Source organism: Hemicordylus capensis, chromosome 3, assembly GCF_027244095.1.
Source record: "Hemicordylus capensis ecotype Gifberg chromosome 3, rHemCap1.1.pri, whole genome shotgun sequence".
Lineage (NCBI taxonomy): Eukaryota > Metazoa > Chordata > Lepidosauria > Squamata > Cordylidae > Hemicordylus > Hemicordylus capensis.
In genome coordinates this window covers 219,530,508-219,550,772 of record NC_069659.1, presented here as the reverse complement: position 1 = coordinate 219,550,772, position 20,265 = coordinate 219,530,508, and the positions used below count along the sequence as shown (strand labels likewise).

General features: G+C 45.4%; 1 protein-coding gene and 1 long non-coding RNA gene across 3 annotated transcripts; one reads left to right on the top strand and one right to left on the bottom strand.

Moving 5' to 3' along the window:
• The first annotated feature begins 6,150 nt into the window (after positions 1–6,150).
• LOC128351872 (elastase-1-like) lies at positions 6,151–18,839 on the top strand. Of its 2 annotated transcripts, XM_053311865.1 has the most exons (6): positions 6,151–6,279; positions 7,957–8,066; positions 11,682–11,776; positions 12,353–12,633; positions 17,163–17,326; positions 18,608–18,839. In XM_053311865.1, exons 1-6 carry the CDS (start codon positions 6,183–6,185, stop codon positions 18,782–18,784), a joined length of 924 nt encoding a protein of 307 aa, XP_053167840.1. In that variant the 5' UTR covers positions 6,151–6,182; the 3' UTR covers positions 18,785–18,839. The 2 variants fall into 2 exon arrangements, with proteins under 2 accessions (XP_053167840.1, XP_053167841.1); XM_053311866.1 differs by lacking the exons at positions 6,151–6,279; positions 7,957–8,066 and adding an exon at positions 9,316–9,703.
• On the bottom strand, positions 7,062–10,061 carry LOC128351873 (uncharacterized). The gene is made up of 3 exons (XR_008320095.1): positions 9,031–10,061; positions 8,488–8,550; positions 7,062–8,404 (listed from the first exon to the last, which is right to left on the bottom strand). It is a non-coding gene; the product is annotated as an uncharacterized LOC128351873 (long non-coding RNA).
• Positions 18,840–20,265: the final 1,426 nt, after the last annotated feature.

Below are 20,265 nucleotides of genomic sequence, written 5' to 3'. Positions count from 1 at the left end.
CAGTTCAGTATTAATCTGTTGTGGGTGGGGTGGGCAGCTCGACTAACAGGGTGGCCATAAGACAATAAATATATGTTTTAATGTTCAGAGATGTAACAAAGGAGGCCTCTGTGCCCTGGCATGGATTGGGCACATCCCTAGAGGACACCATTGTCCTGCTCCAGCTGAGCTAAGAGCTCACCAACTGCTAAGCAAGGTTGGAGGTGAACTGATCTGGAACACAGGAGGGCCAGAAGCAAGATACATGGGCAAGCAGCAGTGGGTGGCCTGATTCAGGGCATCCCATCACTTTCTCACTGGGATTACTCTTCGATTTCATGTGCTGCTTCAGCTGATGCTGAGCCCTCTGAAGCCGTAGTGGAGTCTCTTCAGCATCACCAGCTGAGGTGGACCTTGCAGGCCTCTGGACCAGCTTGACTGGTTTGCAAAGAGTGAGGATGAGCTGCCTCATTGGAAGAAAGCCATACAGAGACCAAATGCATGGCCAGCTGCTATGTGTGGCAGGGAGAAAAAAAGCCCTTGCCCTCTTCCTCTGCTCGGGGCAGAAGCCAGCAGATTGAGCACTTGATCTGTGTCGGCTCCTTGTTGATGGTGTGGTGTGGTGGATGAAGTGTCAGACATGGGGCCGGGAGCGGGGGGGAAATGGGTCCAACTGCCCACTCGCCTTTTGAAGCTCAATTATTTACAGGGTTGCTGTAGACTGAAAAGGGAGGACTCTCCCCCATATATTATCCTGATTGTGTTGAAGGGCGGGAGGGACTCAAAAGGGATGTGTTGTGGAGGAGGGCCTGGCTATTGCAGGGACTTCTGGGATCTGTACATAGATCCCAGACTGGGATCACTTGCTCACTTACACACCACAACATCCCTGTTGGTTAATGCTGAGTCATATGGGGTCAGGGAACGTAGGCAGGTTATGTCCCCACTGCAGTATTGTAAAAGCAGGCCTCACTTAAGGCATCCATGTTAAGATGAATGGCACTTAAGACATCTGCCACTTAGTTTCACCTTTGCTTTCTAGGGCATACGGATGAATTTTCCTTACTATTTTTCTTATCAGATAAACATCCAGGAATAACCCAAAATGTTGCTAAGTTCTGTGTAGCTGTATGGCAGAGACACCAAGAATGTATTCAAGCTATCTCGAAGAGAGATTTCAGCTTCCAACCTACTGCTGGGAGCTGATTGGTCAGTGACCATAATCAACTTTGACCTGACCTGGCAGTCCTAGCGGCAGCTGCAGCATCTGAGCTTGTTTGTGGAGGGATTCCTCCCTCATCCAGCCAAGGTGCTTCCCCACACCACACTGTTGCTGCCTGTGCTCCGCCTACGCCAGACTCAAATGCTGTGCTGTGACAGTGAGAGGGGAAGAGCCCAGCCCCTTCCCAGGCCCAGGCGGCTTCCTGTCTGCGCTCTCCTTTCCTTGTCTCTGTTGCCTCCCTTCCTTCCATGAAAAGTGAAAAAGAGCCCGGAAAGCAGCCAGAGGAAAGGGTGAGCAACTTCTGATTCTCCACCATCAACTGCTCTGCCGCATGTCTGCACATTTGTGACTGACACCACCAGCTTTGGCGGCAGCAGAAGCGGGGTGGGGTGGAAACAGCTATCTGGCCTTGGTTCAGGACCCAAACCCCCATTTACAACATTGTTCCATAGGGGGAAAGAGGTTCCGATTTAAGGCGTCATCCTATTCTATCTAGCCGTCCTTTATGTTTTGTTGATTAGAAGTTTGTCCCAGTGTGGGGATCCTGTAGAGAGGGTGGGGGGTGGAGTCAGAAAGAAAAGGGAGGGAGAGGAGAAGGAGAACATGGACTTGTTCCTGGAATAAAGTCTTGGATAAACACACATACTGTGTATTACTTTGTCTCTACGAGGGAAGCAGCTATAAAACAGGCATTCTGGCTCAGAGACACTGTTTTCAGGAACCCATTGTGTTGTGTCTGAGGACTTCCGGTCCCCAAGAACAGCATTGGACTGTTCCCAGTAGGAGTGAAAGGCAATGGGAAAGGGCTGCACCTCCCCTCCTCCAGCAGGGTTCCAAATTGCAGCCCCTTGACTGCAAAGAGCCCCTGGTGGCGCAGTGGTAAAACTGACGCCCTGTAACCAGAAGGTTACAAGTTCGATCCTGACCAGGGGCTCAAGGTTGACTCAGCCTTCCATCCTTCCGAGGTCGGTAAAATGAGTACCCAGAATGTTGGGGGCAATATGCTAAATCATTGTAAACCGCTTAGAGAGCTCCGGCTATAGAGCGGTATATAAATGTAAGTGCTATTGCTAGTAAGTGCTATCCTGTAGAATTCAAAGGGAATCTCTAAGAACGAAACCAGCCTCCGCCTTTCATCTGCTGCTAGTCCAGGGTTCCATTTCTTGGTAATGTCAGAATGTCAATGGAATGCTGGAAGTCATTAAGATGAAGACATGCAAAATGGAGGTAAGCTCTTGGTCTGATCGGCTGAATAAGCTAGCATGGCAAAGGCCATTCCACATCCCACTGCCTACTGAAAAGGCACCGTTTAACGTGGTGATTCTCTTTATTTAGCAGGGGGAGAGTAACTGGCCCTCTCCACCCCCAGCATAGTACCTCCAGTGACTGTTGCTAGTGTCTGTCTTATGTTTCTTTTTAGAATGTGAGCCCTTTGGGGACAGGGTTCCATCTTATTTGTTTGTTCTTTCTCTGTGTAAACTGCCCTGAGCCATTTTTTGGAAGGGCGGTATAGAAATTGAATAAATAAATATAATAATAATAATAATAATAATAATAATAATAATAATAATAATAATAATAATAATAATAATAAATGAGTGCTCAGTAAAACATGCCCCATGCTGGGTTGGCTATACTAGACAGAGGAATATTACTTACTGCATGTTTTAGTTCCCTCAGAAAATAACACAGAAGGATCAGTGCAGGGAGTCAGAAGAGTTGGCTGCAGCTTGTGAGTCTTTAGATGCATTAATCCCTTCTAATAGGTGACCTAAGCAGATGCCACCTTTCTGTTTATCAGGCTCCTAACTGATCACAGAGCATGCTCCTTAAGCAATGTTTGAAGAACAATTGACAATTCATAGCCAATTCAGCATGAATAAAAAGCCACTCTGGTGACCAATTTTCCACCAATTGTGTGGTCGCTTGTTCAGCTATATAATCAAGCTGACATGTGTCCCTGATGCAGCGGAAGACTGTAATTTAATGAATCTGGGTCAAACAGCCAATAAATTACATTGCCTTTGCTGGCTTTCTATTAAGCAGCTCCTTCGTGCCATCTAGTGCTTAGCTGGTGAAAAGTCCAGCATTTTTAACAAGTGGCCATAATATTCCATACTCCATTAAAAAAAAAAAAAGTCATGTATCCATAAGGAGAATAATACAATCATTTGTTAGGACCAACCAATGTTCACAGGGCAGTGTGCAGTCTTTTGAGTTACAGGAACGCTCCCCCAAGCTGCATGGTTAAAAAAATAATTATGAAAAAGGGCATGTTGAGCCCTGCTTGCAGCTAGTTTCAAATTTAAGATTGCCACGAAGGAAGCTCTTGCAGACTAACTGGAACAGAACTTGTGCAAAAGATATTTGGTTGCACAGCTACCTGCTCAAACAGATAAGCAAATGGAAGATATTCCTCTGAAAATGCAACTCCCTGCCTTAAAAAACGTAGGTATCTGAGTCTGGTTCATCACTAAGGCTATGAGAAGTAAAGGTGTGTGTATGTGTGTGTGTGTGGGGGGTAATCCTAATATTAGAACCACTATGCATTAATTTTCAAAATGGAGACTGTACAGCCAATAGAAACCAAACTGTGTTGCAGTGTTTGCAAGGATGGCTATTGTTTCCCTTTGGACACAAGCAGCACTTTTCACCCAGTTTAAGGTTGTGAAGGTCCAGCACATGGGGGAGGGGAGGGATCTTGCCCACTAGCCCCACCACTGGTCTCCAGATCTTGATTGAAAGGTTGGAACAACCCTAGCCGTGTACAAATTCGACACACATAGGCTCTCTGCACGTGATCAGGAAGCCTGCATTTTGCATTTGGGCTGTGTTCCAATCTTTGCAACAGTGCATGGAGATCCAAAAGAGGACCAGTGGGCACAATCCTACTCCCCTCTTCAATGCATGGTTTCTGTCTAGTTCTTTGAAGGCACAGAGGTTCAGTCCTGTCACTTTAGGTGGTGAAAGGGGCAGATGGCATATTTTCGACCATCATCTTTCATTCATGCAGTAATTCTCCTCTTAAAAATACTGTAACTGATCAGTGGCGTATCTAGGGAAAATAGTGCCTAGGGCAAGCACTGAAATTGTGCCCCCTGTCCAAACATCCAACACCCATCTTGCAGATGACTTTACCATAAGATCAGCTGAAAAATACAAGTCAAGCTCGTTAATCTTTTAATATTTCAAAAATTATTTAGCAGTGGACGTTGCCAGACCAAAAAATGCTGGAAAACTACAAATTTCAGTATGATGGGGCTCATGAAATACCCAAATACTATGTGGAGGTGTACTTGGAAAACTAAACAGAAGTGCCTGTCTAATTCTCTACTATGCATTGTAGCATCACTATTACATAAGTTTTAAAAATAAATGGAGAATTTGACTTTTCCCAGATACTCTGAAAATAATTCAAGGATATGCAGAGTAAACTGTGTGACTGCTTGGAATATATTCTAGTCTTTCAGAAAGACAGTTAAAATGAGAGAAAGAGAGCAAGAAACTCCCAGTGGGCCTTAATACTAAGGATTTCACACTGATTCAAAGACAAACTCACCATTAATAGCCATATTATTAAGACATCACATTTAACTCACTCATCACAAGAAACAAAGTAAGAGCAAATAAATACAATCCTAGCTTATAAGCTTCTGCTCATTATTCACAAGCCCTGATTGTCTGTACATAGTGCCAAACTGAATATGTGTACAGTGATTTATATTATATTGAATTAAAAATAATACCTGTAGTCTCTTTTGGGGGCTTCCTAAAGGTTGGGGGGGGTCTGCAAAGGTTCCCCTCCCCCCGCTGGCTTCTAGGGCCTCGCAGGGACCATTTTAGCATGTGTCATGGCCATTTTTTATTTATTTTTAAAATGGCAGCTAAAAACACAATGGCCACTGCACATGCCCAAATGGCTTCTGCGAGGCCTGGCCTGGCCTAGGGCCTCACAGAGGCCATTTGAGCATGTGCAGTGGCCATTGTGTTTTCAGCAGCCATTTTTAATTTTTTTTTAATTTTATGAAATGGCGCCCCCCCTTCAAGTGGCGCCTGGGGCACATGCCCTGCCTGCCCCACCCTAGATACGCCCCTGTAACTATTTAAATATTGTATGGGCTGATTAATGGACTCCACATGCCTAGGGTTGCCTGTTTCTTTCTCTTATTGTGCTTTTAACAGCCCCCTGATTTGCAGATAGTAGAGGAAAGTTTTCACTGCATGTCCCCTGCTAATGCCTTCAGATCAAGCTGCTATTACAAGCACACAAGCAAGGCCTGTGAGCAAAGTAGCAACCTTATTAATTCATTCATTCATTCAGTTTCTATACCACTCTTCCAAAAATGGCTCAGGGTGGATTACACAGAGAAATAATAAATAAATAAGATGGATCCCTGTCCTCAAAGGGCTCACAATCAAAAAGAAACACAAGATAGACACCACCAGCAACAGTCACTGGAAGTCCTGTGCTGGGGGTAGAGAGGGCCAGTTACTCTCCTCCTGCTAAATAAAGAGAATCACCACGTTAAAAGGTGCCTCTTTGCCAAATTAGCAGGGGGCTACTAATTACTTCCATTTTCACCTCCACTTTTGGGAGCCACAGTCGGAACTGAGCTGTTCTTTTGGTGTGGGTATATGAAGGACAGTTATTTGGCCACCCTCTTGCATATTCCCTAATCATGCAACCATGTCTTGCTGCAGCAGTTGCTACCGGACTTGTTTGTGTTTTTCAGTGTAAAAATGCTGATGAGAACCACCTCTCTTCTACAGTGCGAAGCACAGGCAGAAGCATCTAGGCCTCAGTGTTTTGATCCCCTGTGCTTTGTTTGAGTGTATTAATAGTGAAAGCAACAACAAGCTGTACTTATGCTCCCCTCCTCTCTCACCCTGGATTCATCAATGACATTCACATTACCATATAAAAACTCACCCACCATTTGTATGCTCATTGCATCAAGTCTTTTTTGTTTGTTTTTGGGCAATGATTCTGGACAGTTTGTTTGTTCTGCTCTTGGTGCTTTCTTTGGCAAACGCTTCTCTGCCACGGATAGTATTTCGTCCGAAACGTTTGGATTTAGGTAAACGGGGGCTAAAATCTCTTGTGTGAAATCAGGTGGGAGTGGGGAGGGAGATAAGCCGGGGTGGGGGGAGGGATTGGAGGAGGGAGGGAGATCAGGTGGAGGATTGCTGAAAGACATTGGGACACTGTATGCTGGGGCGGGGGGGCAGCAGCAGCACTGCATACCACCTCAGGCACCACAGGGTGGGGCTTGGGCTGGATCTGTTCAGACAACTCAGCAAACCATGGTTAGTTGGATTGGGAGTGAAAGCCAAAGGAGCACCAAGCCTATGTGTTTCCTCCTCTTCCCCTATGTGAAGAAATCCAGGCTTGTGAAACCACACCTCTGCATGTCATCCTGACCCAGCAGGTGTGGTTTAACTGTGATTTACAAAACGGGATATGAAACTAGGATTTCAGACTGGTTTCGAACTCCAGCTATGCTACAGCTTCCAGGTTTAGATGACACGTGGGGCGATGGTTTAGCAACCAGGATTGCCAACCAACCCTCCAGGGATCTGCGTCAATCTCCAGGAGACTTCTGAAAGCAACCCTGGAGATTTTAAGGGCTTGATAATGTGAAAAATATTGGGGCAAGGGAATCTCTGGGAATTGAAAGCTGGCAACCCTATCAAGAAGCAAAGATTCCTCTTATGTGAAGGGAGGGAAGAGTCTGGCAAGCTCGGCATTGCTTTGACTCATGTCCCTTATCCTGCAAACCACAGTTTGTTGGATCATCCGGACCCAGCCGATATATTTCTTATCAAATAATGATCACAGCCACAGAACATTTTGCTAGGATGACTTTTATTCAGGTTTTTTTTTTTTTTAGACATCAGAAAGATTTCAAAATGCATCTTTGGGAGAAAATATAAGCATTTAAAATAAGCTGCTTCTGAAACTTTAGTGTGTAATAAGATGCATTCAAAATCAGAACAGCCACCAATTGCATAGTTAGAAGTAAATCTGCTTTCAACCTACGGGCAAAGACACTGGCATGAATGACAAATACTAGGTATTGATTTTTAATGTGGTTAAAATATTATCAAGTTGTAATGAGCAGTCTTTACATGTATTAAACTACTTGTTTTGAGGGCTTGGTTGCTTCTCATTAACTTAGGACAGTTCCTCCTAGTGCAACCTTAGACTCCACGAACAGAGTAGCACCACACATGTGGCTATAAGCCTTGGTTGTGTTGATTCTGGAATATTCCATCTAGCAATGGCTGCAGCAGCATTGGAGCCACTTCTTATAGTGTGAGCCGCTCGGGGCAGGGACCTGCCTTCTCATTCTGTGTAAAATGCTATGCACATAGATGATCTCACATAAATAATCAGAGCTGGCTTCAAATCTGTGTGGGCTTTGGCATGTGAGTGTTGTGGGCCCTCATGAGGGAAGTAATGTACTGCACCTTGGTGGAAGGTTGGCCGCTCCTTCCCCCATCCTCTAAGGTGGCTCACATTAAATATCGTCAAGGCTGGTTACACTATAAACTGAATAATAATAAATATAAACAACACCCCCCTCCCCCACAAAAAACAACAACAAAAAAGGAAAGGAGACAGCAGACACAATTGCAAGCACTGTATTAACATGTATTTCTGATTCTGAACTCATCTTACTTTTCGAATTTGATTTTTGATGTCTTTTTCTTTCTTTCTCTCTTTCTCCTTTTCCTTTTCTCCACATTTTTAGATTGGCCCCCAAACTGTGGTGTTGCACACTTCCAACCAAATATATTTGCGAAGATTATTTCGGGCAATGAAGCAAGGCCTCATTCTTGGCCTTGGCAAGTTTCTTTGCAGGTACAAATTTTTAAAACAGTGATCCTCGAACTGGGGCAGGTACAAAGTTCTTGGGAGGGACTGGATTCTGAGGCAGGTGGATGGAACCTTTGTGCCTTTATCAGCGCAGATATGATTGTAGTTGAACGCTGCCTAACATTGAATCCACAGACATTGACTCTGTGGGGGTGAATGTTCCTCCTCTGTCCCATCACTCCAACCAGATTTGGGACAAGCTACTGCCTCCTAGTGCATGGTTTTAAAAGGGCAGCAGAGACATCTTGTTCCTTTTAAATGCCAGTGTTGGTCCAGGGCCCCAGTCTATAGATGCTGGCATGCCTGCGTTTGATGGCAGGTTCCTGAGAAGCAAAAAGAAGCAACTGTTTAGAAGAGGGGGCTGAGTTTGAGAAACACTCATTTAATAGGAAGAATGACAAAGGACCTGGTTTCCATGTGGCAAAGGCTCCCACCAAAAGAAACAACAGTCTTCTTTACCGAAATAAGACTGCAAAAGAAAACAATTATTGGTGTGAGCGACTTGGAGAAGATTGGTTGCATGCCACTACAATGTAACAGGTAGTTTTTATCTAAGAAATTGCTAAAATCAGATAAAATGGGCAGCATTCAGACTAAGTTAGTCATGATTAAGTCCCATTGAAATTAATGGGACTTAGTTGTGACCAACTTGTCTCATTGATTTCAGTTGTGTTTTGTCATTAGTCCTTGTCATTTGTAATTAGTCTGGATGCTGCCCAATATACAACAATATATGATATTTATGCTATTTGTATTTTGTGGAGATCTGTGGTTTTAAACAAATAGGTTGGAATTGAACTAGTTATTGTCTTGGATCTATACTCCAGAATGGTTCTTCCGCGGTTGGAAATGCTGCCTCTCAGCTGGAGTGTTGGAGTCAACCATTCTTTTGTCTTTTTACATCTTGAATTCTATACTCTTATGGAATCAAGGATGAGGCATGCCTTACCCTACACATGAAGACAGATGCTTCTGAGCATCACACTTAGGACTTTTCCAGAAGGTGATTTATTCCAACTTCAGCACAATTATAACAGGAGATGTAATGAGTCATCCACATGTAGTCAAAGTACATCATGTATGTACTTAGAACTATCTGCTGATGGTCTGTGGAAAAGTTGAATCTTAAAGTTAGAATAAAAGTAGTATTGAAGACATGGGTGTTCCATGGATTGTCAGCAGATGGCACTGTGACGAAATGTAGATCCCCATCTTAGCCCAACCGTTGCTTACTTTTATTATTGAGGGGGCAGGGCCATCAAGCTACAGGCCTAAGCCTTTTTCACAGTAGATAACCCGTTCAAACTGGATTCAGCTTAGACATCCTAATTCAGCCCATTAAGGAGGAAGGACCTCCAGTTTGGAGGGAAAACCTCTACCCTGGATTGGCCAGCATTACATCAGAGATACACTGACTCTTCTCCTTGGATCCCAAGCTGTCAATCTCTGGAAGTGTGGGATAGCCTTCCCTCTCTTTGTATCACTATAAAATAGGGGACAAGAATCCCTCCATGTTGTCACATCAGTACAGTAGGCACCGTGTCACCAGCTGCTACTTGTGTCCAGAAAGGGAGATGCTGTAGGGGTCAATGCCCCCTCAGCCAAGGACCAGCTACTCTAAGGCAAAGCTCAGTGCTGGCTAGTCAGTTAATGTTTTTGTATTTTCTTTTGAATTCCTGTGTGCCTGTCTTTACTTCCATTTCCCCTATTTTCCACCACTTCCTTATTCTGCCTGCAACCCTTGTTTTTAAATAAAGTCCATATACCGAGAAGCAGCTTCAGTCTGATTCAACAGGTTCTGGAGGATTATTTGCAGAACCCTTTACCATGTGCCTTGTAAGGTCATTTGTTGAGTGTTTCTGAATAATATACTGTTGTCTAGAACTGGATTGTGGGGACTCTGGCTGTGCAGTGCCTGTAAGTCCCAAGCCAGACAGTTCTAGCTTGTTGAAGCCATGTCTAAGCCTGGTCAGTGGCTTTAGGTCAGTCTTCAACTGGTGGCAACCTACCTTGAAGGAGTGGTGTTGCTCCTAGATTTTGGGGCCAGAGCAATCTCTCTACTGAGAGTAGATCCCTGGAGAGCACAGAATAACGCCCATTTCATCACAGGCAGTAACAACATACACAACGTACTTGAATGTCATGTGGACAGCTCTTTACATCTCCTCTTACAATTGTGCTGAAGTTGGAATAAACCACCATCAGGAAGAGCCCTTAGAAGTGGCTGGTATTTCTTTCTTTCCTCAGTTATTAGAGTCTGGGGAGCATTAAACTAGCCAATGCAAGCTCAGTGTTGTGCATTGGGACAGTGGTGCAGGAACCAAAATAAAAAGCAGCTAGTTGTGTTATCCCATTCAGCCCTCCATTTATGCCTGTTCCAGCTCAGTTGTAAGTTAAGATACAACTTAACTGAACCAGTTAACTAGCTGAACCAGGCGCAGACCATCTGCTCCTCTAGTCCCCCCCGCCGCTTTCTCCCCTCCAAGCCCATCAACCAGTTGCCGCTTCTCCAGTCCGCCCGCCGCCGCTTTCTTCCCCCTCCCCCCCTCCCGGCGTCCGCTTTCTCCCCCCCCCGCAGCTTTTTTCTCCCCCGCATTCGCCTGCTGCCGTGGCTTTTCCCTCCCCCCATCTGCCCGCCGCAGCCATCACCGCTTTTTTCTCCCCACATCCGCCTGCCCACCGCCGCCGCTTTTTTCTCCCCCGCCCATCCATCCACCGGCCAGCTGGCCGGCCACCGCTAGCGCTTTCTTCCCCCTCTCCTCCTCCCTCCTTACTCGGCAGGGCCGGGCCAGGCCGCCTCCATTATTATTGCTGGAACTCTTGCAGCGGGTCGTGAGAGTTCCGCCGCCAAATCCTGGGCACGCATGCCAGCTAAGAGTATTAAATATATAGATTGTCTAAAATGACCATTGTTCTAATGAGTAAGCGGTGTTTATATGTGAAGGAGAGCCTATGTACTCATACTTACCAACATGTCCCCATTTTCCCATTCACCCGTATGGGACAATAGGGACACATTGACAGATATGTGTACTATAAGGAGCTTTGTATTTGTGTGTGAGAGAAAAATGAATTTCTACATGCTCTGTATATAGCAGGGCTGTTCAGCTTTGGTCCTCCTGCAGATGTTGGCCTGCAGGTCACTGTGACTGGGAATTATGGGAGATTAAGTTCAAAAACAGCTGGGGGGGGGCTAAGTTGAGCAGGTCTGGTGTATAGAGACTCTGCACCCCTTATCAGTGATGGCCAGGCCACGCAATTCCTGAGGCAAAAGGCAGGTTTTGCACTCATGATGTCCTTGGGTGATGTACTTCACTTTTAATCATTGGAATGGCTGCCATTCACTCATATGGAAGAACATCACACTTTTTAGTGATTGAGATTTCTCTCTTAGCCTCTTAGATTCTCTCTTAGATTGATTTTTCTCTCTAAGGTGGGTAGACTAAAACCAGTCTAAACCAATCAAAGCAGGCTGTGTGTTGTGCACTGAGACAGTAGTAGCACTTTCTTACTCTGCTATAGAGGTTACAGCTACCATATTCCCCATATCGTTCTTTGTGATCTACACACATCTTATTCCTGTTTTGTTTTCCTTCCCAGGCTCGCTCTAAGCCAAGTGACAAGTTTGTTCATGTCTGTGGTGGCACCCTCATTCACAGAGACTGGGTTCTCACTGCTGCACACTGCTTCCAGAAGTAAGTGATCCACTTTGTGTGGATTCTTGGAGGCAGATAAATTAGAGATTTGTACATTCTTACAGGCGCTCATGCAAAATGTGTCCTCCTTCCATAGGAGATGGACTAAGTTAACCATTCCCTTGCTTTCTACTTCTCCCCCATAATGTTCCTTCCAGGTCATTCCCACCCGCCCCACCCCAAAACAGCAGACCTTTAAAAAAAAAAAAAATCTCAGAGCCTGGCTGGGGGGAAAACCCAGGAAAGCAGTTGAAGGAGAAGAGTTGTGGAGGGGGAAGCAGCAGACAGGGGGGAAAGAGCTGGGACCCTGTTTGCCAGTGTAATCTTCCATTTGGGCCTTAGAACATTACAGGACTTAAGAAAGTCCTTGCCCCTGATTAAAGCTGCAGTTAAATGTGCAAGATACTTACTGTGTGAAGAAACGTTTCTGAGAGGACCTGCAGCTTTGCTATTCTGTGAGAGCCCAACTGGTCAGCCATTTTGGTTTGGCATTTAGGCACAAGAATGAAGGAGAAAGAAAGCACATCAGGGATTATACGATACTGCACACCCAATTCTATGTTCCTTCACATTTAGGGGGAAAGCAGAAGATGTCACAGACTGGCGAATTGTTTTGGGCAAGCATAACCTTAACCACCCTGAATCCACAGAGAAAAGCTACCGGGTGAAACGCATTTATCGGCATGAACGTTTCCACTATCCTCAGCTAAATGAGCTGGAGTATGACATTGCTTTGGTCAAGCCAATGGAAACCATTGTAACCAACAGGTTTATCCATTATGCCTGCCTGCCAGAGAGAGACAGCTTTCTCCACCCGGGACACTCCTGCTGGGTGACTGGCTGGGGAGGCACAAGAGGTATTTCAGAATTCCTTAGACTACATGGTTTCAGTGATGAGATGCACAAGGATGCTTTGTTACTTATTCAGTTGCTTATTTATCATGCCCTTCCTCCAAGAATCTGAGGGCAATAGACACGGATGTCAGCCTACCACTACCCTGTAGGATCAGGTAGGGTGAGAGATATTAACTGGGCCAAGGTCAACCAGGGAGCTATGTGGCAGAGTGGAGATTTGAACTTGGCTTCTCCCAATCCAATCATACACTATACATGGCACACTTATGGAAGATACAGAGCTCGAGGGAGAGTCAGGAGGAAGTCCGCTAGCACTTAGCTTCTTGCAGACAATCCCTCTGTCTTTGCTGGGCAGGCGGAATACCCACCCATATGATTGCCGGCTGCACCCGGCAACGCAGAGGGTCAGGGGCTGGGAAACTGGATGGGAGCCCTGCAGTCTCCCAGCCTCGGCTGCAAAGCAGATGAGCAAAAATATTGGGCTAAAGAAGCGCTTGCTCTCTTACCCTTGTTTTGGAGGCGGGCTCCAGAGGCGGGTTTGCCACCGCCGGGAGCCAACTGGCTCCTGGCGGTTCTCACGTGCAGGCAAAACCAAGCTGGGCTTCCTTAGCCTGGTTTTGCCTAGGCGTGAGAACAGCCTCACAGTGTGTTGCAGTTCAGCAATATCTGGGGACCCAAGTTTGAGAACCCCTGCAAGTGATAGATGAAACACACAAGACAATGAGATTTCCATCACCATCAAGCAATACACAGATTGAAAATAAGAGGTCATCATCAAAAAAGCAAATACTCTGAAGTTCTCATAAGCATAATTTTATCTCCTAATATAAGCAAAAGAATTAGAAATATTACTAATAAAGGGTAGTGGTGGTCAGTGACACATGACCAGAGTTGAATACAGTATATTTTGATTCTGAAGGGGGTGGGGATCAAAATTCTGCATCCAAGTAACCCAAATTATGTGCTGAAACAGGTTTTTATCTTGCATAATTTATTGTTCTAGCTAGAGGGAGGAGCTATGCAGCAGGGCACTCGAGTCCCAGCCTCCTAGCCTGGAAATTCTACTGACACCCACCACCCCACCCTCCGTTCATGCTTCTAAAATTTCACCAGGCATTGTTTGACCACTTCAAGCCTATCTTTGCAGACTTAAGGCCAGGAACTTGCTAGGAAGGGAGGATAAACTTGTACGGTGCTGTTACAGAGTTGCAGCATACACATAGTTTTGCATATTTGCCTCTGAATCAAATATATATCCTACAGCCTATCCATAGTTGTTATACAGTGAGGCGGGTCTCACGATCAGTGAGACCTGCTTTTGCCAGTTTTGCGGGGAGAGCAAGCTCAGCCCGCTCTCCCCACAGACAAGCCGGGCGGGAGCCCTGGGCGGCCGGATTGGCCGCCCACACGACTGCCAGCTCTGTGACACAGCCGGCGGGGGCTGGGGAGTTTGGGGGCAAGTGCGTAGGGCATACTGGGCAGACCTGCAAGCTGAGAGGCTGCTTCTCAGCCTTAGCCGGGGGGGGGGCTACTCATGAGTAGTCATGGCGTGGAGCCGCGCCATGGCTACTCACGATCCCAAAAAACGGGTTTGCAGAGCACTTGCTCCGCAAACCCAATTTAAGGGGTGGGCTACTTGAACGGGTTACCTGCTCAAGAACCACTTGGCTCGCAGCCGAGCCCAGAGGCTAGCCCGATTTTCTACAATAATATGAATAGCCTCAGTATATATTAGAATAGCAGGGCCTTTTTTGCTATATATTTATTTTACAACCATTTAACTATAACGGCATTCCCCGAAGTATCTTGAGTATTTTAAATTTGGTGAGGGCTCTGAGAATTCGTTCTTACAGATCTGTAGCCTCTCTCAGAAAACTGCAGTTACCAGGATTTCATAGGGACAGGGAGTGACTCTTAAATCAGTACGACTCTGTAATAGAAATTATGCCATCAGTATTAGGGCCAAATTATTCATTCATTCATTCATTCATTCAACATATTTTTATACTGCCCAAAACTCACGTCTCTGCGCGGTTTACAACAAAGCAAACAAACAAACAGAAAAAGTTAAAACATTAGTTGAAATAAATGACAACAAAAATTAAAACATCAGTTAAAACAATGTAAATGATACAGCAAAAGTTAAAACACTACAACAATTTAAACCTTAAAACATTTTAAACAATGTTAAAACTATTAAAACAATATTTAGTTAAACACCTGGGTGAATAGATGTGTCTTTAAAGACTTTTTAAAAGTTGTCAGAGATGGGGAGACTCATTTCAGCAGGGAGCATGTTCCAAAGCTTTGGAGCAGCAGCGGAGAAGGCCCATCCCCGAGTAGCTACCAATTGAGCTGGTGGCAACTGCAGACAGACCACTCCTGATGATCTCAATGGGCAGTGGGGTTCATAATGAAGAAGACGTTCTCTTAAATACCCAGGGCCCAAGCCATTTAGGGCTTTATAGGTTATAACCTTGTATTTTGCCCGGAAACTTATCAGCAGCCAGTGTAGATCTGTCAAAACGGGAGTAATATGGTCTCTCCTAGATGACCCAGAGACTAACCCGGCTGCTGCATTCTTTACCAATTGTAGTTTCCGGACTGCACACAAGGGCAGCCCCACATAGAGTGCATTGCAGTAATCCAGTCTGGAAGTTACTAGCATATGTACCACAGTTTTTAGGTCATTTTTCTCAAGAAACAGATGCAGCTGGTGTATCAGCCTACTTAAATACCTGCCTGGAGGCGGTAATGGGCTGGATGAGGGATAACACACTGAGATTGAATCCAGATAAGATGGAAGTACTCATTATGTGGGGTCGAAACTCTGGAGATTTGATCTGCTGCTGCTGATCCTCTTGATCCTCTTCTGATGATGTTGACATGGAGAACATTTGGGTGTCATTTGGGTGTTGACATTTGGGTGTCATCAGCATACTGATAGTACCCTGCACCAAATCTCCTGATGATCTCTCCCAGCAGTTTCATGTAGATGTTAAACATTGGAGACAATACGGAGCCCTGAGGGACACCATACAAAAGTTCAGATTTTGAAGAACAACAGTCTCCAAGGGACACCATCTGGAACCTGCCCGAGAGGTAGGAGCGGAACCACTGCAAAGCAGTGCCTCCCACCCCCAACACTCTCAGACGTTCCAGAAGGATACTATGGGCGATAGTATCGAAAGCCACTGAGAGATCCAGAAGGACCAACAGAGTCACACTTCCTCTGTCGATTCCCAGGTGGAGATCTTCCATCAGGCTGACCAAGGCAGTCTCCACTCCGTAGCCTGCCCGAAAGCCAGTTTGAAATGGGTCTAGATAATCAGTTGTCTAAATATGACAAATGCATAGGCGAATCTTTTGCTAGGGATCCTTTTTCTGTTTGTTTAAACTAATATCAGCCACAGCCCGTCCAATCCACATCTGAACCACAGTGCAAGGGGTGTGTGTTAGCCCTTCCCCCTTGAGCCATTTTCCATGCTGAAAATTGCCCCCTCCCTCAAAGCTGCTATTTGCTGAAATAGCAGCCTGGGGAGAAAATAGCTGCTGGGGGGGGGGCTGAGTGGGGGATTTTTCTGCAGAAAAATTGTATTGGAAAAGGGCTAAATCCCCCACCCCCACCCCACCCCACGCCACGGTCTTCCAATGAATGGGCCCTGCATGGCTGCTGTCAGTTTAAATAAAAAGAGGAGGCGGATCCCCAGCATGGGATATTTGACATTACATGTAATTCATTCCTCAGAGAGTCTTGTGGTAACAGAGGATGGTTGAGGGGTTATTTATTTCATGCTTTCACCCTGTGTCCTGTAGCATTTAATACACAAGCCTTGCAACTAGCCCACTTACATTTTTACTAGCCCTTCTGCCCACATTCTTATATCAATCATTTGTAGCCAAAGTGGGGGGAGAGGAGATTAGCTGCCAGGCCTGGTTGCCTGAAAATAATTCTAACTCGCCACAAGTGACCAGGTGAATCATTAGTAATAAGCCTGGATTTGGGCAGAAGAGAACTCAACAAGGGACCACTTGTCTCTTGTAAGATGTAATTCTACCCAGAATCAGCAACAGGCCTACATGTGCTGGTGTCGTACTGTGTAGCAAACCCACCTGGTGAGTTCATGGCAGCAGTGAGAACAACTTAAGTCTCCTAATTGCTAGGAGCAACTACAAGACTGAGTTGTTCCCACCTCTGCCATGAACTCACTAGGTGGGCTTAGGAAAGCCTCTCAGGACGTCTGTGACATGGAGAAATCCGTTGTCTTTGAACTAGGAAGTGCTGTACAAAGCGTGAAGTGTTGTTGTATGGCTTGGGTGTATCAATAAGCCAGCATGTAGAAAATAGCAAAGTAATAGTTTGTGTGAGCTTCTATTGGGCTAGTCTTTGGGAGGGATGTGGTTCCTCCTTTCTTCTGTTTTGCTCTGCTTAGAAGTTTAAGTGTATGTGTATAAATTCCTTTGCATGTTAAATCTGGAGCAGAAATGTCCTCTTTTTTTCTTTTTTAAAAATATATTTTATATATGGAAGGTGGGAACGAAAACTTGACTCTGTCCGAAGTTTTGAACCAGGCCAGATTGCCAGTCATAGATTTCAGCACATGCCATCTCAAGAAATTCTGGGGAAACAAAATCCATCCATCAATGCTTTGTGCTGGACTGAGAGATACTGCAGGGTCTCCTGCTGCCTGCCAGGTATGGAGATCAATTGCTGATTAAGATTACCTTTCCACACAGTAAGGGTATGCACATGACGGACAGGGCAGGTGGCAGGTGGGGGGAGGTAGGTAGGGATGGACCTCATGCTGGTGTGTGCCCACATGACCCATGCTGTGCCTAGCAGTATGGATCGCTGGAGGCTGGGACAACAAGCCCCAGCTTCCGGGACTCCCACAATGCACTGTGACGAGTGTGGTGCATTTGGGGGATTCCCCTGGGGGTTAGGTGCTCTAGGCACCTGACTCTGTGTATGCGTGGGCTGCGTGCAGACCCATGACCCCAGTGCCAAGGGCGCCCTTAACCCTGGCTAAAGGCTGGGGTTGAAAGTTGGGTTGGGTGAGAGGGCAGCGCAGGAATCGGGCTCGATCCCAGTGTTGCGCACGAACAGCCCAACCCAGGCTGGGCTGCCCTAGCCTGTGTTAGGCAGGCTGCCCGTGTGAATAGGGTTCATGAGTTGTATGAGCAATCCCTGGACAACTTTCCCTCAGGGTTGTACTTCTGCCAAGAGGGTGTCACAGTTGACTTGGGAAGCAGCAACTCTAGTGGCTGGAGCGCTAGTTGTGTGCTGTGCACAGTGCGAAACCCCCAAGTGAGTCTGCTTTGTTGGGCTCTGTGAGTTAGGTGGTGGAATGCCAACAGTTGTGTAGGTATGAACAATAATTCATTGCAGGTTCCACTGACTTTTGCAGCTCCACACCTCTCCCTTTAACCCAATCTAATTGTTTTAAATGGACTTGGCATTGATTGCCATGTTACATTTCATCGCTGCTCATCTGTATTGTTTTAACATTTTTGTTAAATTATTATATTGTACTTTTTTGGCTATATGCTGCTCTGAGCAGAAGAGCAGGATATAAATATATTAAATAAATAATTCTTCCCATCTGTGGCCATGCCTCTTCTTTGATGAAACAATGAAGTGCTAAAAAAATACCTCTGGGCGTGTACAGAGTGCCTTTCCCTCCCCTGTGAGCAACTGCAGTTTGTCCCCACACATTTAGAATTAAGACTTCCTTCCAGGGCATACAACAGGCCTCCCACACATGCATGAGCCTTGCCACCTTTGTTTTCATAAATGAAGTGCCCTGGATGGCACTCTGTGAACACTTCTTTTTTCAGTGTAAGGCCTATGGTACTACTCCTGTGCTGCTGTTCAACCTTATGCCAGTATTTTGCATCGGACTGTGCTCACTCACTTTCACCCCTGGCATAAGAAAACCATGTTCCAACTCTTGGGCAATATCTTCTTTTTTTCAGGGAGACTCCGGTGGCCCACTTGTTTGCCAGATTGGAAGAGAGATGTGGGAAGTCCATGGGGTTGTCAGCTTTGGACCAGTTGGATGCCAGGTGCAGAACAAGCCCACTGTCTTTACTAGGACATCTGCATATATTTCCTGGATTGAAACTATCAGGATGCAGGATTTCTTTTTGTGAAGACAGGAGAGAACAAAGGAAGTGCAGAACTATCAATAAAGTCCTTTGTAAAGCAGGAACGTGTGCTTATTTTAAAGCCTGGGACCAGATTTGAGAAATAAGATTTGAGACCAGAGCAGATCTGAGATTTGAACCCTGATCTTCAGGTTATAACTTCAGAGCCCTATTTACAAATTATAATCTACCAAATGAAATTAGAAGGAAATGAGCAGCTAGTCTTCCACAGATTTCTTCTCTCCCTCTTTGTTTACTTGTGGGTGCTCCCAGAAAGCCATTTCCGCCACAGCTGATTGCACAATGCACTTTTTAAAAAGTGTATCCCGTTTCCCCCCTCCATGTGGAGGTGCCCAAAGTGGCTAACATGACATGCAACATTATAAAATAATCAATTAAAAAAAAATAAAAACAGTGATTAAAACAGGGGGAAAAGCCAAGAGAATGTCAAAACAAGATTCACAGAACTTAAAAAGCCTGCTGGAACAAAAATGTTTTAAGATGATGATGGAACACTGTCAAAAAGCAGGCCAAATAAGCCTCTGGTGGCAGTGAGTTCCAAATGCTTAACACACCACAGAAAAAGTCCTCTCATGCATCACTGTTAACTCGCACCTCAGTGAAAGGCAATATGCACATGAGGGCCCTTAATTTAGCATTAAATCTGAAATATATTGGAAGATGTGGCAACAAACAATAAAACAAAAGCCAAAAGGAGGCTTAATTTATTTAAAGCATGCATATCCCACCTTTTCAAGAAATATAAAAGCTATGTGTTTGCACAATAATCCCTTGTTTGGGCTGTATCAGGCATGCAGGTGCTACTAATCCCCATTTGCAGGTGCCCACAAAACCTACTTGGCTGGACAGGAATCAGCATGGGGATTGGCTCTGTGGTTTGCTGTTTCAGTCATGCTAACTCAGCATGCTTGATAATGCCATCTGTGATTGCGCTGGTGCTTTCACTGAAGCTCCACAATCACGATACTACTCATGATCACTAAAAGTCGAACTTGCAATATCCCGCGACGTTAGGGTTGCCATATTCAAGCTTCTCAAATCCGAGTGGCCTCATCTGCATATTATGCAAATTAGGTGGCAACTAATTTGCATTTCATTTAGTTATTTATTTGACAGATTTGTATACTTTCCCCTCTGCCCTCCCGTGTGATCAGATCCAGAGTGCAATCCGGGCAGCACATTTGAAATCTGTGTAAATCCAGGTGGAATTTAGCAGCCAGGTAGAGGAGCCAAAATCCACGGGCTACCCTAAATTCCGGGAACATGGCAACCCTACTCTGCCTGCTTGAATGCGATAAAGATGGTTCTCTCCTTCATGCTCTGAGTGCAAACTTCCCCAGTGGAATGAGGTTCCCATTGATGGAGAAGAATGCTGGAGTAGGTGGATGTTCGTTGCAATGCAGCAAGGCCATTCTTATGATCTCCCTCTCAATAGCACTGGGACCAGAGAAAAAGAATAGGTTTGC